Source organism: Eucalyptus grandis, chromosome 1 (genome assembly GCF_016545825.1).
Source record: "Eucalyptus grandis isolate ANBG69807.140 chromosome 1, ASM1654582v1, whole genome shotgun sequence".
Lineage (NCBI taxonomy): Eukaryota > Viridiplantae > Streptophyta > Magnoliopsida > Myrtales > Myrtaceae > Eucalyptus > Eucalyptus grandis.
The window spans coordinates 12,588,369-12,599,894 of record NC_052612.1 but is presented as its reverse complement, the minus strand read 5'-3'; the positions used below and the strand labels follow the sequence as shown (position 1 = coordinate 12,599,894).

At 39.9% G+C, this 11,526-nt stretch overlaps 1 protein-coding gene across 1 annotated transcript; it reads left to right on the top strand.

Annotated features, from left to right (window-relative positions):
• The first annotated feature begins 4,355 nt into the window (after window positions 1-4,355).
• On the top strand, window positions 4,356-6,344 carry LOC120295463. The gene has a single exon (XM_039316637.1). It carries the CDS (start codon window positions 4,356-4,358, stop codon window positions 6,342-6,344), a length of 1,989 nt encoding a protein of 662 aa, XP_039172571.1.
• Window positions 6,345-11,526: the final 5,182 nt, after the last annotated feature.

Genomic DNA, 11,526 nt, shown 5'->3' with positions numbered 1-11,526 from the left:
TGACATCGAGGGCGGCAAGATTGGGTTGGACAGGCTTATGGAGGTTAGCTAATGCTCGTGCTCAAGCAACTGCAAATAACACGAATAGGAATGCCAAGGTGCGCTCTTTCTATTGATTTTGAATTTGATAATTCACCGCACTGATAACTCGTATCACTACAATAATGTGCTATAAACTTCCGTAAACCTTTGGGTTTGTACGATAATTTCTGCATCACTATCTTTATCATCGGCATTGAGATTGCTCGTATGCTGGTGATTGCAGGAGAAATTGCTCCTGGTGTGGATTAGGATAGCAAAGATGAGATGGTCAGTGATGGAGAAGATTATCGAAATGTGAAGAGTTAGACATCTTAGAAGGTTGTACGAGGTCATGAGCCCTTGGAGACTCGGGCGGGGGCTTACCGGCTGATCGACGACGAGACGGTAGGTTTTCCTCCACATTTTTGCTCAAGTGATAGATTGCTCCTTTGCCTAACTAAGATGAGCAACACCGACAGTTGCTCAACCTTCATTATTATGCAACCGTATTTATTATTATGAAACACATTAACCATAAGGAATCACCAAATTATACATTAGACAATGTTTTCTCTAGAAAACTATGAATTTAGTTGTCTATTCGGATGTAAAAGATTCACATTGTTGTGTATTGGCAAATACTGAAAATGGAGGACCAACTATTGAATTATTTCACCACCGCCCTTAGCGGCGCATGTAGCTTGGGCTCTCTCCCCCTCACGAAGGGGAGGAGTTCGAATCCCAGAGGTGTCGTTAGGGATTCTTACCTGGAGTACTGTGGTGGTGGGTCCTGCAGTCTCTCCCCCAAGGTTTGCTCGTTGGCTGTCGACTTACGGGATTCCCTGGGTTACCAAAAAAAAAACTATTGAATTATTTTGGCTTCCGAATATTCGCGTCCACTACGAATATGAAACCAAAAAAAAGAACCTGTTGGAACCTAGAACCGACCCTGGAACCTGTGACAAGGTAGGTTCTAGGTTCTTGGTTTTGACGAGTAGGTTTCAGGTTCCAAAAATTGAGGAACATGTACCCGAGGGTAGGTTTTAGGTTCCAGACGAAACCGAACCGGAATCAGGAACCACTTACCCCTAGTTTCAGGGGTAAATTTGGGTGTCAACACATAGACAGATTGAAGAGGTCAATTAGCACAAAACACATTTCTTTATTTGTGTATAAAAAGTTATTCCGTTTAAACTCAATTTGAATAAGCTTACAATCATGTGTCCTTTTTAGGTCATGTTAATGAGGTTCTAATTCTCTAAAAACTCCCAACTTTTGTTCCGATTCCAAATTTTCCATGAATTTTTTTGTCTAAAAAAATTCACCAAATTTTACCATAGTCCTAAATTTGTCCACGTGTCCAAATATTGAAACTATTTTCTTCAAAATTATGAACATCAAGACCAATTAGAGACTCATTATCAAAACTTGTGTGTTCATCAATATTTTCTCCCTTGTATGAAACAATAGCAACCTCATAATATCAATAATATTGAAGAAAATCAATGACAATTTTCGAACAAAGAGCTAACAGGGGTAGATTTGGACTAAAGTGAAAGTTGATAATTTTTTTAACATGAAACAAAATTTGGGTTAGAATTGAGATTAACCTAATAATGAGTTTTTTTATATTAAATTAGGCTTGTTAATCGGGAAAAGTGCCAAAAAAGTCCTAAATCTTTTGCCTTTGTGCCGATTTAGTCCTAAACCTTTTTTTGGTGCCAATTCAGTCCTAAACCTTTTTATGTTGTGCCAATTCAGTCATTTACAGCCAATTTTAGCCGGATTTTGCTGATTGGACACCGGCCGGCTAACGTGGCCTAATCGGCGCTAACGTGAACAACTTTTAATAATATTTTAATATTTTTATTTTTTATTCTTGTCTTTTTCCTCCAGCCGGTCGTCGAGGTCTGACGACCGGCCAGAGGTGACGGCCGGTGAGGGCGAGGCCGACCTCGCTAGCCACCTCGTGGGCGAGGCTAGATCTGGCGAGGGCGAGCCTCGCCCATGGCTGGCGAGGGCCGGCGAGGCTCGACCTTGCCGGATCCGGCGAGGGTGTGCCTCGCCCATGGCTAGCGAGGGCTGATGAGGTTGAGCCTCGCCAGATTCGGCGAGGGCGAGCCTTGCCCATGGCTGGCGAGGGCCGGCGAGGCTCGACCTCGCCAGATCCGACGAGGGCCAGCGAGGCTCGTCCTCGCCGGCCGTCGCCTCTGGTTGGTTGCCGGACCTCGGTGACTGGCTGGAGGAAAAAGACAAAAAAAAAAAGAAAAAGAAAAAGGATTATTAAAAGTTGTCCACGTTAGCGCCGATCAAGCCACGTCAACCGGCCAATGTCCAGTCAACAAAATCCGGCCAAAATTGGCCGGAAAGGACTGAATTGGCACAACGTAAAAAGGTTTAGGACTGAATCGGCACAAAAAAAAAAGGTTTAGGACTAAATTGGCACAAAGGCAAAAGATTTAGGACTTTTTTGGCATTTTTCCCCTTGTTAATCAGTGGTGTAAAAAATTGGCCATCCGACAAAGCGATGCTCCAATTCTTAGCTTGCTTTTTTTCTTTAACTTGGACCCACTTCACATTCTTTTTCTTTATTCCCTTTTTCTTTAACTTAGATATTTTTTTTCTTTTTTTCCTTTAACTTAGAACCATTTATATATTCTTTCTTTTCCCCTTTTCACGCAATGCTCTTAACTTTGACGTGATTCGGGATTCATGCTTTTTCCTTTAAAATTTTTTTGACAGGAATTTATGAGTCACGTTGGTATCTTATAGTTGATGCACAACTCTTGGCTCTTTATTCCAAAATAAACTTATTGAATAATCAAATGAATAGATTATACTATTGTACCTTAAAATCATTAACCATTTTCCTTGCAAAATTTGGAAACAAGTAGGTGTTTTGAGCTTTGGAAAAGGATAGAAAATTGTATCGGACATTCTAATATGTTTTTTCCAGATTTCATATGTTTAACATTAATGATTCTTAAAATGCGAGAGAGCCATAAGAAAATAAAGATGCGAAAATATTAAGCAATGTCATTTTCTTCCTGAAATCTACATTTGAGATCATGTTAAATGAAGAAAGAAAGGATGAAGTAAAATCTCCGTATCTGTTAAAAGCAGAGATTTCAATATTGCCTTTTCCTTTGTTCTTCTTGTCGTTTTTTGTGTTTTTATGGAATTATTTCTAAAACCACTAGTAATAGTTAGGGTTACGTGGATGGAAATTCTGTTTAAAGTAATTGAATGGATAATAAAATAAATTTTCAACCAAAAAAAAAAAAAAAAAAAAACCGACATGACTTGCTACATAATGTCTTCTTCATCAATAATATCAAGTGTCTTGTTAGATGGGGTGTCATCAAACATTTCACTAAACTAATCATGGGTACTGAAGCTTCATAGTTCAGAACTCTAGTAGTTATAGATGGATATGCAAATAGAATTGAGATAGGATCAATCTGACAATAAAACATCAATCCAACATAAAGCATCATTCATGCATAAGATATTTTTCTTCTGCTATATGCATCTGATACTATAAATAAAGAGTCAGGAATAATCTTTACTAGATTTAATGCATGACAAAGAGTAATGCATGACAAATCTTCCATTTTAATATTTAATAAATCTATACACAAAGAGGGGAAAATTTAAGAAAAAGAAGAAAAAGAATATTTTTCCCTATATTAATAAAAGGCAAAAGGATGAGGAAAGAGAAAAAAGAGGATATTTTTCCGGACAAAACTTATTGAACTCAAGTAATCTCAACTTACAAAATCTATGTTTTTCTATATATTTTAATTTTATGAAAGTTATCTTGTCCAAATAAATAGAAAAGAAAGTAAGGGAACTACTTCTAGTCGAAGAAATTAATAATTGAGAAATAATATATAAAGTGAAAAGAGATTCCTTCACTTGCTTTGGCGGGAGACGGACATGCCTTTTCAGAGTGTCCCACCTATATTAAATCCAATTCGTCTTTGGCTCATATCATCTAAGGGAAAGTCTCTTCTTCTTTTTTTCTTTACATTTCATTGGCTAAAGTAATATGTTTTGCTGGAGTTTTGTAATTGGTTGAATCGACATTGTCAATATCTTGTGAAGCAGATAAGAATGGATGGGTTTAAACATTATTATAGCGAGGAGCCATTAAACTAAAACTAAGCAAACACATGGCATTTAGCTCCATTTCGAATTTGTGGAATGAATGGAGCATTCGAGGTTTCGTCATACTAAGCCTCTTGCTTCAGGTCTTTCTCACTTTATTTGCACCTCTTAGAAAAAAAATAGCAAATGACTACCTCATTTCCCTCTTGTGGTTGGCCTATTTAATGGCCGACTGGACAACTGCATTCACAATCGGGCTCATCTCTCACAACCAAGGCAATTCGTCCACTCATGTAATTGAAGTAAATGGAGCATTTCAGGCATTTTGGGCTTCGTTTCTCTTGTTACACCTTGGCGGTCCAGACACCATCGCTGCCTTCTCTTTAGAGGATAGTTCGCTTTGGCGACGACACCTGTTCAGTCTCATCTTCCAAGTAAGTGCTGCCATCTATATCTTTGTGCAGATATTTCCCAGTAACAAATCATTGGTGATCCCGACAATGCTGGTGTTTCTTGCTGCGGTCATTAAAAATGTGGAGAGGATATTAGTACTTAATCTCTCGAGCCTCCCAAGGTTCAGGGTACGGGTGTTCTCACATCACAAGCACTCAAAAAATTCAAAAATCAGGTTGGTTGAAGAACTCAATGTTCTAGGGGATAGATATCCTGAGGGAGAAGAAGCAAAGCTTGCCGAGAGCATTGTGGTCAAGCATGCTCGCCACTTCCTTAATATCTTTGATATCTTTCTCATAGATCTCATCTACTCAAGTGAAGAACGCATGATGAGTCGCGAATATTTTCGCAAAGTTTCTGCAATGGATGCGTTGAGGGTGATATCAGTCGAACTTAATTTCTTTTATGAGATGCTCTACACAAAAGCATTGACAGTACATTCTAAGCGAAGCTACATTTTCCGCTCCATAGCCTTCATTAATGTTGCGATCACTTTCATCCTATTCAATCGCTTGAATAAGCATCAACTTCCCAATCTCGATATGAAAATTACTTATTCCCTTCTTTTCGGAGGGATTGCACTTGATGTGATAGCTCTGCTCATGCTCGTTTTCTCCGATTGGACTATTGCCGGTATCAAGTGGGACAACACAACATCATCTAAACTACATTCATTTCTCCACAAGTTTGTACCCAACATGGATACCCTGCGGAAGCCTCAATTCGCCACATGTAAAGTTGAGCCTAATGCCAATGTTACTTACAAGGTCTTAAATACACCATTAATATTTCAAAGGTGGTCAGAGTCCATCTCTGCTTGCAATCTTTTCTCTGAGTACTTGGATGAGAGTCCAAGAAAGATGCCTAGACAAAATCGGTGGTGGGGCATCATTCCTTGTTCCAATGTCTGCGGTTTTCCATTCCGTATCGCTAAGAAGATCATCTATTATTTCGTGAAAGTTAAGGACATGATTAGGAGAGAGGAAATGTTTATGATTGCGAATTCGGAGAATGTGTCGAAGAACCCTTTTATGAAGAAACTATGGATCTTCATCTTTAAGGAAGTGAAACGTAAATCCGAGAAGGCGGATAATCTAACAGAGGTGAAGAACATTGTTGAAGCTAGAGGTGCTATGTTTCTCAATAGCATACTGGAGGGGATCGATTGTGGCGATCTTTTAGGGTATGTCACCGAGGCTAATTATGACAGCACTATTTTGCAGTGGCATGTTGCTACTGAAATATGGTACAACATAGAGAAAGTCACAGAAAGAAATGACGAAAGAGAATTCAGCAAGATCCTCTCCGACTACATGTTATATCTTTTATTTAATCAGCCTAATGTGGTGTCTGCCGTGGCAGGCATTGCCCAAATCACATCATTAACTATGTTGATAAGTATGCAGTTCAATGTTCCCGATGTTGGTGCAAGGAATGTAGAGGAGTTGTGCAGCAGCTGTTTTGCATACGATCGACACAGTTTCCCTGGACCGGGAGACCTACTCCACGAGGGGTTCAAATTGGCCCACAAGATGGAAAGCCTCAAGGAAATGAAATGGACGGTGATGAGCGGAGTGTGGGTTGAGTTGTTGTCATATGCAGCGAGTCATATCAAGGGAGAGGCACACGTGCAGGTGCTGAGGAAAGGTGGAGAGCTTCTTACCTTCGTTTGGCTGTTGATGGCTCATTTTGGTTGTTTCTACAGACCTGAATTGGGCATGTCTTATGATCCCCTGAGGCGTTTCCCAGAAGGATATTAATTGTGACCCCAAAATCCTTGTACGAATTCAAGAATGATGAAGCAAACTTGTCCTGACTTATTTATGAAAACAAGAAACGTGGAAAGTCTTGTGCTTTGGCGTCCAAATGAATCAAGTCTCTCCTTTTCAAGCTTCCGATATCACCACGTCCAATAACACATCCTCCATCCTCCTCTTGTTGTTCGTTAGTCTTGCCCTTTGCCCTTCCAACTGGTCCTCGTCCCCTTATTTTTCGTTCACACCTTTGAGGTCCTAGTGTTGGTAAAATTAGGCCTTCAACTCCTTTGTCTCCATCTTGTCACACTTTCTATGTAATTTCCCCTGTTTAACTTTGGACTTTTAGAATATAATTCTCACTTTATCATAAAATACAGTTCAATCCTCCGCATAATCGTAACTGTACCTGCAGGCAATGTGGACCAGATTCTAAAGGTCAACTCATCTTCGAAGTTGACATGTTAACTTTTATATATTCTTTCTTGTATGAATAAATATTTCTCAATTAACAGAATCAAAAGTCAGTTCATATATGTTGTATTCATCAACAACTAGCTTCGTTGATTTTTATTGGGCAACTGGCTTATTAATTACTCTTAAGAGTGCAATGTTCAAGCCTTTTTTTTTATTAACGAAGTGATTATATTCTTATGACCCTTGAGAAAGTTGCTTAATCCATCGTGTTAAAGCTAAAACTACCCGAAAGGATTAATCTATCACAAAGTTATGTTGTTGAATCCGAAATTGCAAGAATGTTTTTGCCTTTTCTCGCCAGATCGCACTTGACACAGAAGTCATTGGTGTGTGGTGCACATTCAATGATGAGTTTTAAGCTTAGTTGTCATCCCCAAACTATTATATCTCATTGAGTTTAAACGGGTAAAGAGAAAATATCTTCAAAAATACTCATAAATCATGTAACATACATCGTTTTGACCACTTATGAAACTTATATTGAAAACAAATAACGGTAATAAACTCAAGGTCATCTATTTGAATTATAATCAAAGTAAGATGAAAACTAAAAACAATAATTAGAGCTTCCTTCATTTTCACTTTACAGATTTCTCTGAAGTTTAAAGATTAGGATAAAGAAATTATATAAAAAATTAAAATATGTATGTCAGCATTAGTTATGATTTGAAATATAGCTTATTTGACTAAGCGATTAACAAATAAGGGACTTAATAATCACATTTTAATGGAAAAATATTCGCTAATATAAAATTTAAAGCTATTGAAAAGGCGCATTGTTAACTTAATGGAAAAAAAGATGATATTAAAAAATTTATAGTTCCTAAAAAGTTGGTTAAACTTTAAAGTAGTGTTTATTTAATTAACTGCATAAATTTGTAACACCCAATCGTAATCTCCGTTCGGGGAGGAGTTCCTTTTGGCCCGAGAGATGGAAAGCCTGGGGGACTAGAGGTGGAGAGCTTCTGATCTTTGTCCAAGCATGTTGAAGGACATGCTCAGGCAGCTTGGAGCCATGGTCTGTCATGTTCATGGATAATTAGAACGTCTTTCCTTTAAGAACAAGAATCAGAGAAGTTTCGTACTATGTAATGTTGTCGACACGAACACTCGGCACTTAGACAACGATGGGATCTTGCTCAAATTTGCCGGCTCTTTTTCATGATTTAAATTTACTACCCCTATTTATATTTTAGTGGTTGCTGACTGCGGACTAGGGGCAAATGCTTGTCACTCCGGCGAAGAGGAAATTGCAGTTCTTAGTTTGAATCTGTTTCCCTTTTTCCTCCCTTCGGAATCATGTCCATTCTCGGGCTATTTGGCAATTTGGCTTAGATTCTAACCCAAAAATACTTAGATCCTTACCCGAAACACGAACCGACCCATTTCAGTTCTGTATTTTCCATGTTCCAGGCGTCGAAAGATCGACTGGTAAATGTTCCGAACTGAAAAAAAAAAATACGGTTCAGGTTATCAGGCCAAGGGCTTTTGACTCCCCCACCAGTTGTTCCATAGCCCTGAATGGTAACGTAAGTTGCAGTGGTTTTCTGTGTAATTATGACATCCTGAATTTTCAGTCTTGTTTTCAATCGAATAAATCGGGCCTTTCACCGACGAGCCTATAGTGCAATTCTCTGAGTCGATCACTCATGAGATAACTGGTCTATCTGGGGAAGCAATTAAGGAATCTAAATGCAATGGACTTGAGAATTCGACCAGGAATCGATTGCTCGACCGTGTTGGTATGCAAAGGTCATTATAGCACTGTCAGAAATCGATCAGAGACCGGAGATAGGTCGATTTGACTGAGATATGTGATCAGAGTGTGGGTGATTCCACCTTATTGCAAAATACTCGTCAATCGGCACTAGACCGATTTTTCTATCGTTTTAATACCCAGTGCCCGTATTTGAAACCTTGAAATTTTCACGACAACCGAGAGTCGCCAATGTGTCGAAGATGTACATTGTGACTTGAGATAATTCGATCACGGGTCAATTGCACTAAAAAAATTCCTAAAAACTACCGAGTAGACTAAGTCATTCCAAAAGCGCGTCGAAGTGAAATTAACTGCGAATTTAAACCCGATTTCAGAAATTGAAAGTTCCGTGGTGTCACGAGCTATTTTAGGAACGTCGACTCATCCCCCGAGAAATTTTCGGAGATTATGAGATTTTTACGGAAAATCGATTTGGATGTTGCGGAAAATTAGCAGAAATTCGTACGGGCCAAATTAAAGAAAATTTGGACTTCTAAACTAAGCCTTCGAGTGTCAGGGACTTACAGAAAATTATATGGGATTTTTCTTCATCAGAATTGGACCTCAATTTGGGGAATTGAGTGAGGAAATCAAAGACCAAAAATGGAAATTCGGAGCTTTGCAAGGGCAGCAATTTTGGGGCTTCAAAATTGGTTAATTTAGAGAAATTATAAGTAGGAAAGTATTAGAGGACATGAAGTTAATGCAAGGGATAATATTTGTGGACTTTAAGCCTTGTTCCAATGCTTTTTGTTGAAGAAAACCAGCTGGCTTCCTTCATACGGACACCCTCCCCTCCATCTCCTTCGTGCACCTCTCCTTCGTCGCCAACGCAAGCAGCCTCTTCAATCTTTTATTTCTACTTTGCTTTCTTCCTTTCTGATTTCCCTGCGAAGCTGCCCCTCCACCACTGAAATTCATTTCTTCAATCAAGCCGCCCATTCCCACCAGGATTTGTTCCCTCCACGCCGGTCAACAAACCAGCCGCACTCCACCAAAGGTTGACCGAAGCTCCACGCGTCCACCGAAGACACCAGCATCTTCGTTCCTTCGTGCGTTGTCCAGCACTGAAGATCACCGAAGCTGCTTCTCCCTTTGCTTCTTCGCCAGCGTCATCTTTCGTTGCCAGTGGTCTTCAACGCCATCAACGACGCCAGCTGCAACGTCTCACCAAGCCAGCGACACCACCTGGCCAACGCCCACCCCTCCGTTCTCCTTTGCCGCCCCAGCCCACAAACGAAGCAGCTCCCTTCGTCCGCGTCTTCAAACAGCAGCCCACAGTTTGGCCAGAAGCCCAGTCCGATTCAACCCACGTCTTAGCCATTTGAAGTCCAGCCCGTGAGCAAGAAGTCTGCAGCAATTCCGGCCCAGCAGCTCCTTTGAGCCCGTGCAGCAAGCCCATTTCGGCCCAAGTGAACTTCAGTCCAGCAGCCCATTTTCAATCTTGAAGTTCAGCCCACCTTCAGTTGGATTTGAAGTCCATCAAAAGCCCAGGTTCCAACCTAGTCCAGCGAAGCCCAGCAAATTCTGAAGCCCGCGATTTTGAGGCCCAAGCCCAATGTCTGCAGCAAGCCCGGTCTGATGCAATAACATATCTCAGTTTGGGCTGAGATTTGCTGGGCCAATTCCAGGCCCGGTCCAAGCCCGTGGGTGTCGTCGCGAGCCCAAGTTCGGCCGCCGTTGCGTCGCCATCACGATGTTCCGATCTTCGCTTTGCACAAGTGAGTTTTGCTCACTAAGCCCTTATTAGTATGCTAATGATGCTTATGGGTTGATTAGATTTAATTAAGTGCAATTAGGTGATTAGATTAGAGTAGAATAATTAAATTAGGCATTTACCTATGCATGTTAGGAGAATAGTTAGTATAGTTAGCAAGTAGACAAGTCCTATTAATTATTGAACGGGTCTCGGTAATTTTCCGGGTTCATTTTGGCTTCCAATCAGGCATTACGGGCCTAAATTGGATTTATTGCATTTATTTAATAATTTCTGAAATTATTTAATTATTTATTTATTTTTCCGGAAATTAGGCTGGGATAGTCGACAACCGAAATTTTATGCTGATCGTGATGATGTGATCTGTTTATTTATTTGAGAGTTAAATCATGTTGAATTAATTTAAAGATGATTTTAGGATTTTATTCCTAAATTGATTAATTTTGGTAATTGAGTGAAAAATTACCGGGCGTCGATTTACAGCGCCAAAAAGATATTATGGGCTGTTGAAACTAGTGGGATATTCAAAAAGTGAAATTATAATATTTTGGCTAAGACCGACCGTGTCCCCACACAAGATGGAATAGATTGAATGGTCGGGATGGTATACTATATCAGCCTACAGGCGATATGTTAGCTTAGCAAGAGCAGTATATCAGTATACTATATCAACCTACGGGCGATATGTCAGCTTAGTGAGAGCTGTATAGAGCAATATGATCAACTTAGAGGGAGCATTATTAGTGTATTATATCAGCCTACGGGCGATATGTCAGCTTAGCGAGAGCAATACACTATTTATCGGCTTAGTGTGAGCAGTCCTAGACTATGGTCAGACTTATAGATAGTATTGATTGTACCGACCGAGAGAAGGGTCGTGGTAACATGTAATCGGCTAGGTCGATTGATCAATGATTTGATCGGATGCTATAAATTAATGTGGTTCATGTATATATGATATATACTGATTTGTAAGAAGGAACTGAGGTCAAGGTAAGTCATCTGACTCGTATTGTACTTAGGTAGCCTCGAAAGTGTATTGGCTTCCTAATCGGGTTTTATGAGGTAGAACTTACTGAGACGTTATCTCACTAGTTATTGAATAACCATTTTCAGGTTCTTAGATGGCATTGGTAAAGGACTAGAGGCCCGAAGTGTAGAAGGTGAAGGATGAAGAACTGATGATCCTATTGGACTAGTTAGTCATAAGACGATCCTCTTTTGATGGGAGTTGA